This window comes from Moschus berezovskii, chromosome 12 (genome assembly GCF_049115385.1).
Source record: "Moschus berezovskii isolate FMDL1 chromosome 12, NW_MosBer_1.0, whole genome shotgun sequence".
Lineage (NCBI taxonomy): Eukaryota > Metazoa > Chordata > Mammalia > Artiodactyla > Moschidae > Moschus > Moschus berezovskii.
In genome coordinates, this window is record NC_142471.1 from 55,198,668 (window position 1) to 55,211,659 (window position 12,992).

At 38.4% G+C, this 12,992-nt stretch overlaps 1 protein-coding gene and 1 long non-coding RNA gene across 3 annotated transcripts in view; one reads left to right on the forward strand and one right to left on the reverse strand.

Annotated features, from left to right (window-relative positions):
- The window catches only part of ATAD1 (ATPase family AAA domain containing 1), a 42,200-nt gene extending 35,780 nt beyond the window's left edge, over nt 1–6,420 (reverse strand). Inside the window, exons 1-2 of one of the 2 annotated variants that reach the window (XM_055425158.2) lie at nt 6,275–6,420; nt 3,127–3,301 (exon numbers count right to left, since the gene is read on the reverse strand). In XM_055425158.2, the coding sequence (XP_055281133.1) occupies nt 3,127–3,288 (162 nt within the window). In that variant the 5' untranslated portion in view covers nt 3,289–3,301; nt 6,275–6,420. Of the gene's footprint in view, nt 1–3,126; nt 3,302–5,795; nt 5,984–6,274 lie in introns of those variants that run through there. The other variant, XM_088842123.1, reaches the window with a different exon arrangement.
- On the forward strand, nt 6,365–12,748 carry LOC129555582 (uncharacterized). The gene is made up of 3 exons (XR_008685785.2): nt 6,365–6,474; nt 6,994–7,096; nt 12,555–12,748. It is a non-coding gene; the product is annotated as an uncharacterized LOC129555582 (long non-coding RNA).
- Nucleotides 12,749–12,992: the final 244 nt, after the last annotated feature.

Below are 12,992 nucleotides of genomic sequence, written 5' to 3' on the forward strand. Positions count from 1 at the left end.
TAATTAATATTTCTGAATCTTATTTTTTCTTCATAAAACAAAATTTTATATAACTGAAGGATCCTTCCTGGGACTAGTTAATTTCCTTTACAAAAAAAGAGAAAAGAATGAAATCCCAATGTTCCAAATCAACTTGTTCAGTTCAGTTCAGTCACTCAGTCATGTTCGACTCTTTGCGACCCCATGTTAACCATCCAAATAAACCACAGTGTCCTGGCAAACTACATGCTTTCATTTTCTGTCTCATCTTGGAGTTAGAACCCTGATTCATTTCAGCTGAGACTCCACAGGCAGCAGGCAAGATTGTGGCACTAAAATATTCATTTACACTTTTGTGGTAGTTCAATAGTAGTTCTGGGAAAGCCTGCAAACCATACAAGGCTGAAAGCGTCATAAGTGGGTGCTAGGACTCAAATCAGAAAAAAGAAAAAAAGAGAGAAAAAGTAGAAAGAAAAACCTCTGGGGATAGCCAGGGCTATTTAAATGAACCATAAGAATGCCAACAATATTTAAACCCCCTTTTTTAAAAAGGGGATTTTTCTTTTTTGACTTAAAATACTTCACTCTAAACAAATTTAGTCAGCTGTCAATGAAAAAAATGTCACTAATACACTGGGGACATCTTTTGCAATGTATATCCATGCCGTTTTTCTTTTTCACATGGTGAACTTCAACCTAGCAATTATTACAACAAAAGTTATAGTCTAAAGCTCAAACACATTTTCGCAATTCTGAAACTGAGTTGCATACAAACCAAATAAAATTTACATTATAACAAGCATTTCCACCTAGGACTGTGGGGACACTTGAGCCTTCTGCAATGATTTCAGGGCCTTTCCACACAGGTGCTTTTCTAAGTCATCAATGTTATCTTCAGCCTCACTTTCAGTCTCCTTTTTAGGCTCTGGCTCTGCCTCTGGTATTTCCTGTGCTGATGTGGTTGTGGGAGCAGCCACGAATGCAGGGTTTATAACACCGGCAGTAATGGCAGCTACAGCCTTCTCCTTTCTGAATCTTTATTTGGAAATGACCTAGCTATTCAATAACTTCCATCATAATAGTTTAGCACAACCCTAGTAATTCAGACATCAGCTCCTTGTGACCAGCAGAAAATCTTTCTGTAAGGTAAGTGCCTCATTGCATGAACTCCCCCTTCGCCAGAATCACGAACACTGACCTTGCCCCCACCTCTCTGGAGCAGTTTCTCAGAGCTATCTGAGGTGCTGTCTGCTGGCCTGTAGTCCTCATTCTGTCCCCAATAAAACTTAACTCACAACTCTTGTAGTACATCTTTTTTAAGTTGACACTGATTCCAATTCCTGTTATATGCTACAGTAAGGTGAATTATTCATAAAACGTTGCTGTGAACATCATCTAAAATCTTTAATATACGATGGAGAAAAAAAAAGTCTCTTTAGCAAGTGGTGTTGAGAAAGCTGGACAGCTGCATGTAGATCAATCAAGTTAGAAAAGATGCTCACACCATACAAAAAATAAACTTAAAATGGCTCGAAGACCTAAATACGAGACATGATACCATAAAACGCCTAGAAGAAAGCATAGGCAAAACATTCTCTGACATAAACAATAGCAATGTTTTCTAAAGAAATAAATGGGAGCTAGTCAAACTTATCAGGGTTTCCCTGATAGCTCAGTTGGTAAAGAATCTCCCTGCAATGTAGGAGATCCCAGTTTGATTTCTGGGTCGGGAAGGTCCGCTGGAGAAGGGATAGGCTACCCACTCCAGTATTCTTGGGCTTCCCTTGTGGATCAGCTGGTAAAGAATCCACCTGCAATGCAGAGGATCTGGGTTTGATCCCTGGGTTGGGAAGATACCCTGGAGAAGGGAACGGCTACCCATTCCAGTATTCTGGCCTGAAGAAGTCCATGGACTGTACAATCCGTGGGGTTGCAAAGAGTCAGACACGACTTCCACAATCAAACTTACAAGCTTTTACCCACCAAAGGAAACCATAAAAAAAATGAAAAGACAACTTATGGACTGGGAGAAAATATTTGCAAACAATGCTACTGACAAGGGCCTAATTTCTAAAATATACAAACAGCCTATGCAATTCAGTAACAACAACAAAAACCAAACAATCCAATCCAAAAATGGGCAGAAGTCCTAAATAGACATTTCTTCAAAGATATACAGATGGCCAATAAGCAGATGAAAGGACATTCAGCACTGCTAATTATTAGAGAAATGCAAATCAAAACTACAATGAGGTATCACTTCACACCAGTCAGAATGGTCATCATCTAAAAAGTCTACAAATAGTAAATGTTGGAGAGGGTGTGGGGAAAAGGGAACCTTCCAACACTGTTGGTGGGAATGTAAACTGGTTCAACCACTATGGAGGACAGTATTGAGGTTCCTTAAAAAACTGAAAATAGAATTATCATAGGATCCAGCAAGCCCAGTTCTGGGGATAGATCAGGAGAAAACTATGAATCAAAGAGATACATGCACCCCAATGTTCACAGCAGCACTATTTATAACAGCCAAGACATGGAAGCAACCTAAAAGTCCATGGACAGATGAATGCATAAAGAATATGTGTGGAACACATATTAACAATGGAATACTACTCAGCCATAAAAAAGAATGAAATAATGCCATTTGCAGCAACATGGATGGACCCAGAGATTATCGTACTAAGTGAAATAAATCAGACAGAGAAAGACAAATATCATATGATATCACTTACATGTGGAGTCTAAAATATGATACAAATGAACTTATTTACAAAACAGGAACATTTCACATGTCACACAAAGTAAAATGTATACCATTACCGAAGATACAATTTTTTGTTTAGTGTGTTGAAAAATTTTACCTAGATTCCTTCATTTATAAGCTGAAAAATTATTCTAAGATATTCATTAAAAATACTGTTATTATTTTTATTCTTCACTTTTTCTAAGTTGCCTATACAGTTGAAAAGGATTTAACAAAAAATACTCTTTTTGGAATAATGAAATTAAATATTATATAAAAACATATTTCCACATGGGTCTTATAGAATTTGTCATTAATTTATAATTCTACTACATCCTTAGTTTTATGAAAAAGTACTTATTAGCTATAAGAAAAATGATCCTCAAACATTTTAATCATACCTGTTTCTGGGCTTCTACTTTTTGCTTTCTGGTTGGATCAATTGCATCTACCATCCATTTAATTGTAAAATATGTTACTGCACCAAATATTGTCAAACGGAAAATTAAACCAACAACTTCATTCCGACTCAAGGGACGAGAAAAGGTTTCAGCATGTACCATCTTGATTGTTAACCTTAAAAAACAAATAGAAATGTCAGTAGATAATAACTAGATTCATTAAAAGTGGGAGACTGATAGGTAGCATAAACTAAACAAGAAAAATTGACTTTTAGTCAAAGTCAACATTACCTACCTTGTAAGTGTTTTAGTTAAGGACAAATGGATTTTTAAATGTTAAGTAAACAAACACATTTTAAGCTTCTCTTGGAAACAGGCTTATTTATTAAAATTTTTAATAAACTTTCCTAAAAGTTCATATAATTTTAAGTACAGAATAATTCTATTGAAAAATGCAGTAAATGTCTTAAAGCATTTACTCTTTTAAAGAGCTTTTAAATAACTATTTCAGGAAATCTAGAAAAATAATGACTACAATACTTACACAACTGAAAAAAGGCAGCCAAACAGTGAAATACTTTATTAATGTAATGGTATACGAGGTAATTTCTGAGTAAAATTCAAACTGTGAACTAACTCGCTGTTCCCTCATACTTACTTTTAAAGGTTTCCAAAGCCTGCTAAAATTTATACATGCCATTTTTTCAATTCACAAGTGACATGAAATTTTTGGAGCCATCTTACTATTTCCAACAACCTAGCTATGTATGAAACAAGCAGAATCTTCAAAATGTTTGAGCCACAAAAATACAGCTCTCACCCAAGATAAAGAGGAAAAAAGGAGACAACATGCTTGTGTTTACATATATACCTAAGCAGTTACATCAACCACAGCTTGGCATACAGGAGGCATGCACATCTGTGTCAAAGGCAATGACCATCCAGTAGAATAAGTTTTAGGGATGATGTGACTATCACGTTTTGAGAGAGAATCTCAGCCTCAAATAACACCATTATACTCTCTCCACAAGGAGTGTGCTGAGTACAATGTGATTTGGGGGGGTGGGGAATGTATATTTTGCATTCGTGTGAAAAGGAATAATCCAAAATCTGTACTCAGAACAACAGGTGAAAATTAGGTTCTTCATAGGCTAATTTATGGTCATTCCAGCTCTAAAATTATTGTTTCTATTCTCACTAGTACTATTTAAAGGTTTTCTTCAGTCATTGCAACAGAATTGGTGTCAGACTATTGAATGATTTCCAAAAGAAAAGTGTCAAGGATTCCAACCTTCTGTATCACTAGGAGACATTCACTTCACAGCAATACACTATTTAATTTAAACTTAACAATTGGGTTTAAATTAAGTAACTGAAAAACCTTTATTTTGGATAAAGACATTTTGGCCTAGGAATATTAAATGACTCAGTTCATACAATAAAGTACTTATCAAGCATGTGTATATATTACATACTGTATCTTGAGTACACAATAATGGCTAAGACACAATTACTTTACTCCAGGAACACACAGTTCTTTATCATCTTATTAAAAATTAAGCTAGTATAACCAACCCCCTCTCCAACAACAACAAAAAAAAGGAAGCTAGAGAGAAGCCATATAGTTAAAATCTCTTATGTAACAAATCAAAGTGTGCTTTCTATCATCAGCATGGATTTCTAAAAACGGGTTAACAATCCTCTCCTTCTTATAGTAAGTGGAAAACTGTCTTCTCCAGTCTTTATTCCAACACAGTAAATTTGAAAATTCAGTTGGAACATGTGGTATCATTATGTGGGAGCATTATTCACAACTGAAAATAAAACAACAGGCAAAATAAAGATTTATTAGCTTAAACTAGAGATATTCAAATAAAATGTTTTCAAAAGTTTGAGTTAGTAGTGATAAAACTGCCATCTACTGGATGGTCACTGAAATACATGAAACAGGACTACTATCAGTACACCCCAGTAAACGAGGTAACAATTTTTAAACCTATTAGAAAAACCAAGACAAAGCCTTTGCTAACCATATATTTTTCTATAATTAAACTATTAACTACAACAGAGTACTCTAGACCTAGTCACTTCTAAAAGGGATCCTTCTTCTAAAATGACTTCAAAATCCTGAAATGAAAGTGAAACTTCTACTTGTAGGTTGTAACTGTGTACTTGATTATACACTCATCTACCGTTCATATGACATTGATATGCCTGCAATGTAAGGCTGTTACGGTAACAATAGCATTACAGCAGAATAGATAATAAAAGTTGCACATGCATATAACACTATGGGCTGTATTTCAATTTTGTATGAACATTAGGATCAATAAACAAATATACACATAAACATGGATGATGCCATGTACAACTAAGAAATATGGCAAAACACCGTAATTCAGAGTTATTTGTTAGGCAAATATAACAACATACAGCTTCATTATAAAGAGTTCTCCATTTCAGGGTAGTAAACTTTAAAATCGCACCACCTCCTCAATAAGCAGTTTAGTGGCAGGTTAAGGTCCAAGAGCATGGTAATCATGCTACAGCATTTCTCTAATTCACTGCAGTGTTTTACAAAGTTTTTCTCAACCCCAGAAGTCTCAGTTTCGCAGACATCAAGGCCCTATGAACACTGCCTGTGACAAAGAAAGCCTGCCAACACTCACATGAAGGACGGGCTATTATTAACAGCACCATCCTCTGCGAAAGCGTGCCCAGGCTTGAAGAACCACCTTCACTTTTGCACTAGATGGTAGCAGTGCCTGTGCGACAATCAGACGCGGTTCGTTCTGGCCGCCTTTCCCTAGGACCCCAGCTCTGAGGTCGCCCGGAACGATCCTCAAGCCTCCGCAGCGACCAGGCTGCCTAGCGATTCCCTGGAAAGGGACTAGGTCTCGGGGGCAGTGCTAAGGCAGACTTAAGGGCCTAGGCCGGGCCGGGAGCCAATGAGAAGCCCGGGACGCCCTTGGAGGTTAATCCAGGGGCTACGAAGCGCTGCGGGAAGCTGAGGGGCGACAATGAGGTGGGGCGCGGAGGGACGGCGAGGTGACCCGGGACTGGCTTCCCAGCCCCGCGCGGGCCCCAGAAGGAGCGCAGCGGGACCCATCGCCCGCCCCACGAAGCCCCGCGGGAGCCCGCTACTCACCCGCGGGGTTGAAACAGCGGCCGCAGGAGCCCTTCCCAGCCTCACACAGGAAGGAAACGCCGCCTGGGACAGAACGCTTCCGGCGGGAGGAGCGGCCCGCCCCCTCGGACGGAGCATGCGCCGCCCGGGCCGAGTGCTGGAGGGGGCGTGTTTCCGGCTTTTAGGTGGGGGGCTTCCGAGAGCGCGAGGTCACCCGCCAGGTGTGTAAGCTGCTGTCCGCTGAAGCGAACCTCTGAGTTTACTTGAGCATCAGAGATAGAACTGGGGCAGGCGCTTGTCACGTAAAGTCCCTGCCCTGCTCGCTCCTGCCGCAACACTGACAAATCCGGGAGCCTTCTTGAGAGTGCAAAGAAATCCTCAGTATTCTGAGTATTCAAAGAAGTTCTTGATTTCTGCTTGACCCTTACCTCGGCCCTTCACCGTCCCCCTGGCCCCCAAGCCCCGGTGCAAACCCTCACGCTGCTGTTCTGTCCTTTAGCCAAAGTTCTAAGGCGCATGGCCAGCCCCCACCCCTCACCATCTGTCTTTCAGTTTTAGGGTGAGCTCACCCACCTCTCCCTCGTCTGCGCAGACACCTGGGGGTGGCGCCTTCAAATCTTTCTGCGAAAGGATTCTGTAACCTACCCGGGCAGGCCTGATAGCAGGGACAAAATAGGGCATCTGTAACAGGTTTTGCATTTCGGTGACTTCCCTTTTTCTTTTCCCCTTCCTCTTTCCAGAATGAGACGTGGTGAGAAAGGTCCCCAGGGAGCAAATCTGAAAGCCGGCTCCTCCAGAAGGCAGACTACCAGGGGGCGAGACGACTTTAGACACTGTCCCCAGGTATACCAGTGTCACTTCCTTCAGACTGAGGCGGTGAGACTAAGAAGTAATGGAACAGTTCCTCTTACTGCCCTCCTCGGAAGGCAGTTTGTGCCTCTCTACTTTAGACAGCATCCTTGATGGCTAAAATTATACAGCCTGATTGTTGAATCTAGTGAATGCAAGCTTGTGATATTGTGAGGATACTAGCTACAGTTTACTGAATGTCTACTTATTGGCAGGCATATTGTCAGGCGGTATGTTTCTATGGGAGCCTCTGGAGGGCTACAGTCCATGGGGTCGCAAAGAATCCGAAAGGACTGAACTCAGAGATTTCTATGCTTCACACCCATAGCCTAAATTCCTCAAAATCCCCAATCCTCTAAAATAGCCATTATTTTACTTATTATTTATAGATGAGCATATTTTAAAGCTTAGATAAATTTTCCTAAGTTCACGCACCTAATAACTGACAAAATTTCATTGGGACCTGCTGCTGCTGCTGCTAAGTCACTTCAGTCGTGTCCGACTCTGTGTGACACCATAGACGGAAGCCCACCAGACTCCCCCGTCCCTGGGATTCTCCAGGCAAGAACACAGGAGTGGGTTGCCATTTCCTTCTCCAATGTGTGAAAGTGAAAAGTGAAGTCGCTCAGTCATGTCCGACCCCTAGCGACCCCATGGACTGCAGCCTACCAGGCTCCTCCATCCATGGGATTTTCTAGGCAATAGTACTGGATCTGATTCAAATCCTACACTTTATATTCTCTCTTTGAAGTAGTAATTTAATATCAGTTAAATTTTAGAATCAAGGCAAACGAGGTAAGACCATGACATGATGAAATCTTAATTAAGACTTTAAAGAGTAACAAAGGGATGACAGGAATATAATGAATATTTTAAAACTATGATTGAATTTATTGATGAATCAGTGGGAGCCTTAGAATCTAATACTGTAAGTGGTTCATGCTTTACATCGATGCCTTTTTTGCCTGTATTTTTGTTTAAAACCATAAATAAATTCTTAAAAAAAAAGATACGAAGCTGGGTTTGGCAGTGCTAGACTGATTATTGAGAGAGGGTAATAAGACTCGGAGAACTCCAGAATGGTTATGAGACCAGGATAATATTTACCAAAAAACACAAGCCATGTGTTCAGCAGTCTTGGAAGACATTCTCCACTGGGTCCCTGGAATTATCCTCAATGTGAGTCATTGCTTGGGATGCTCATAGGAGCTTGCCTTGACAGAGCTAAAAGGTAGAGGTTATCGAAGGAAAGAACTTCAGATTTTGTGGCGCATGAGGATAATCATACCCACTGGTAAGGAAAATGAGCTGAGACATTCAAGGTGGTGATAGATTTCTATCATCCACTGAATGAAAGTGGGTCAACTAAGGCCCCCACTTGCCTTACTTTAAGAACCAGGATAACCAGCCTACCCAGTTTGTCTGAAATTAAGGGGGTTTCTAGGACATAGAACTTTAAATGCTAGTACAGGGAAAGTCTCAGGGAAGCCATGAGGAGTTGGTCACCCTACTAGGGACATCTAAATGAAATCTAGAACCAGATGGAGCTATCAGTATGGTTGCATTTAGACTTAATTAATCTGCTTAATATCTGTGGTACGGTTGCACAAGAAAGGTAATTGTTGGATAAATTAAGGCTGACTGTAAAGAGTCTAGTCGCTTCAGTCGAGTCCAACTCTTTGTGAACCCCTGGACTATAGCCCGCCAGGCTTCTCTGTCCATGGGTTTCTCCAGGCAAGAAACCTGGAGTGGGTTGCCATTCCCTTCTCCAGGGGATTTTCCCAACCCAGGGATCGAACCCAGTTCTCCTGAATCACAGGCGGATTCTTTACTACTGAGCCACCTGGGAAGTGTCAAGAGTGTACATGCCCTGTAATAAATATTGCTGCTCATGCCTTTTCCCAGTGGTTTAGCTATAAATTGAGTACCTACATCTCTCCTTTCTTGGATCTGATTTTCATTTAGCAAATCCTTAAGAAGCCTTCTATGTCTGGGACCTCAGACATCAAATTACTGCCTTCCCTTGTACCATGCACATTCATTTCCAGCAATCACTAAATCAGCTATATTCTTCCAGAATAGAGCTGAGTGAACATATGCTTTTCATCCCAGGATAGCTTTATATAATCCCTGGCAGCACAAAGCACCATATTTGGCCCTCAGTAGGGGCTCAATAAATAATTCACTATGTGTAATATTAATCAGGAAATTATAACAACAGATTTTTGGTAGACCTTCTGAGCCTTCCTTCCGTGATTGTCAGAATCAAGATATTAAAAATAGTTATTATATTTACTGTAAAAAGTTTTTATTTTTATCTTTTGTAATTGGTTGTTCATATTTTCTATTTTTTTCTGTTTAAGTTTTGAAAAGTTATATTTTTCTAAGAATTTCTCCATTTCTTCCACGTTGTTCATTCTATTGACACATTGTCACTGGTAGTAGTCTCCTGATCCTTTGTTTTTCTGCATCGTCTATTGTAACTTTTCCTTTTTAATTTTATTGATTTGAGTCTTCTCCATTTTTTCTTGATAAGTCTGGCTGATGTTTTGTCAATTTAGTGTATCTTCTCAAAGAAACAGCCTTTAGTTTTATTTATCTTTGCTATTGTCTCCTTCATTTCTTTTTCATTTATTTCTTCTATGATCTCTATGATTTCTTTGTATCTACTAACTTTGGGGGATTTTTGTTCTTTTTCTAGTTGCTTTGCATGTAATGTTAGGTTGTTTATGTGATGTTTCTCTTGTTTGTTGAGGTAGCCTTGTGTTGCTATAAACTTCCCTCTTAGCTCACATCCCATAGGTTTTGAGCTGTCATATTTTCATTGTCATTTATTTCTAGGTATATTTTGATTTCCTCTTTGATTTCTTCAATGGTCTCTTGGTTATTCAGAAACATATTGTTTAGCCTTCATGTGTTTGTGGTTTTTTTTATAGTTTTTTCCCCTGTAGTGATATCTAATCTTACATTGTTATGGTCAGAAGATATATGAAATGATTTCAATTTTTTTAAATTTATCGAGGCTTGATCTGTGACCCCAGATGTGATCTGTGCTGGAGAATGTTCCATGTGCACTGATAAAAAAGTAAAATCTACTGTTTTTGTATGAAATGCCCTGTAGATATCAATTAGGTCCAACTTGTCCATTGTATCATTTAATGCTTGTGTTTCCTTATTAATTTTCTATCTGGATGATCTGTCTGTTGGTATGAGTAGGGTGTTAAAGTCCCCCACGATTATTGTGTTACTGTTGACTTCCCCTTTAGCATTTGCCTTCTGTATTGAGATGCTCCTGTGCTGGGTGCATATATATATATTTATAATTGTTATATCTGCTTCTTGGATTGATCCTTTGATCATTGTGTAGTGTCCTTGTCTCTTGTAATGGCCTTTATTTTAAAGTCTATTTTATCTGACATGATATTGCTCCTCTTGCTTTCTTTTGACTTCCATTTGCATGGAATATCTTTTTCCAGCCCCTCACTTTCAGTTTGTATGTGTCCCTAGGTCTGAAGTGTGTCTCTTATAGACAGCATATATTAAGGGTCTTATTTTTGTATCCATTCAGCAGATCTGTATCTTTTGGTTGGAGCATTTAATCCATTTACATTTAAGGTAATTAGCGGTATGTATGATCCTATTGTTTTGGATTTGTTTTTATAGACCTTGTTCTTCTCTTGTGTTTCCTGTCTACAGCAGTTCCTTAATATTTGTTATATAGCTGATTTGGTGGTGCTGAATTCTCTCGACTGTGGCTTTTCTGAAAAGCTTTTGATTTCTCCTTCAAATCTGAGTGAGATCCTTGCTGGATAGAGAAATTTTGGTTGTAACTTTTTCCTTTTCATTGCTTTAAGTAAATCTGCCATTCCCTTCTGGCTTGCAGAGCTGATGTTGTTTTTAAACTGATGCCTCTTAAGACAGTTAATGGCAGTTCTCTCCTCAGGAAACTGAATTGTCCTTTGTTTTTGTTGGTTGGATGGAGGTGTGGTTAGTTTTCTCTGCAGCCAAGGTAAATCAGTGCACTAGACCCTGGAAGGGGGAAGGGATTCCTTAGATTAGGAGCTGTACAATTTCACTGTGAGTCTGTTCACTTGGACAACTTGACAAAGTGCAGGTTCCCAGGTCCTGGTCTTAAAAGGCTCCTACTTAACTGCTCTAGGTTTTGGGCCAAGTCTTTGTATCCTGAATAAGCATTTGAGATGATTTGGATATAGATAGTTTGGGATGACACCTTGACAAACTCTTAGTATATAAAACTCTTATATATAAAATTATTAGTGATAATTTTGTATATATATTTTGTACAAATCTCTTCTGTCTCAGACGCAAAAGCTTATTTGATTCACTGAACCATTAAGCTAGCTGGGATACATTAAGAAATCAAGGCCAGGAAGCCTCATGACAAGTTTCAGAATAAAACAGTCTTTGGAAAGAAAAACAAATCTGAAATATTGGATAAATAAACATAGTAAACATGACTGTATTCATTGCTTATTAGAAATGATTCACTTGACAGTGATTTAGAAAGAATAGAACTTCAAGAAATAGATAAAATTATATAGCAGTAATTCTGCCAGTATAAGAGTCATTTGGTAACCTTGGTTCTTTTAAAAATATTTCATTGGAAAATAATAATTTTGATTATTACTTTGACAAATTAATAATAGAATGGGTGGAGGAAGAAAAGTAAAGCAAAAATATGAAACTGTATCTGAAGCCATGAAAGCACTGAGAAAGACTAATTTTGGGTGCTTGAAACTCTAGGAGAAAGAATAAGAGGGCATCAAGGCAAAAATAATGGAAAATTAAAATTTCAACAGATTCTATGAAGTGGAAAGATGAATTGATAGCTTCATTCTATAAAAAGCACAGAGAGCCAAAAGGCTCAATAGTAAAGTTCAAAGAATATTGTAAATCTGCCTTTCATGCTTTAATGTTTATAAACTTTGTAAATAATTTTAAATGAGTATATACAGAAATTAGTGTATATGTAATTTTCTCATATCATCAGGGTAGCACTAATCCACATTCTTACATTGTTTCATAATCCTTTTTGTCAAGGACTACTTCCAATTATGCATTTTGTTTTACAGTTTATGCTACCAGAAAATATTTTCTAGAACTTACTTTTTAAAAATTTGCAGTATTTGGTTATCTTTAATACAGTACTAAAAATAGACTGTTTAAGTAAGTCAGAATTGATCAAACCAGGGAATTGGTTGGGAAGGTGTCTAACCTTACTGTAGCCTTATTAGCAAGAGTTTTAAGGCATAAATGAGAGGGTAAACTCCCTAGAATTTATTTGGGCCCTTCCTAAATGCCCTTCCATATAATTTCTTTTTAAATGGGAGAGGAGATGGGAGGGCTTGGGTAAGAATAACAAAGATATGAATTCATTAGCCAAAATAGAAGAAACTGTAGTTGAAACATTAATTCTCAATTCCTGTAACAGCAGATTGATAGATGAAGCATAAAACAAGACCAGATGCTGTGGTTTCCAGGATGCACTTGGCTTCCCATCCTTTATAACCTGGAGCATTTTTTGCTGTAAGTAGGTCATTTGCTTGCTCTCATTTACCTGATTCTAGGAAAATGCCCTTGAAAGTATTTGGAAAATAAGACTTTCATTAAGCTTTTGCTTAACATTTTAAACATTTTAATGTTTAAAGTTAAGATTGCATGAAACCTCTCCCAACCCCATTTCCCTATTAGCCAGAATAACCCGTAACCTTGAAGCATAAGTAAAACTGAAATCAACAAGAAAAATTCAAGATCTTTTATTTTCTAAGGACTTAAATTTATGTCCATAGCACTGGCATAGTACTCATACAGAATTATAATTGAGATTTAAGTTTCTCTATTCTCCTATCAGTTGTGAACTTCTTGAGGA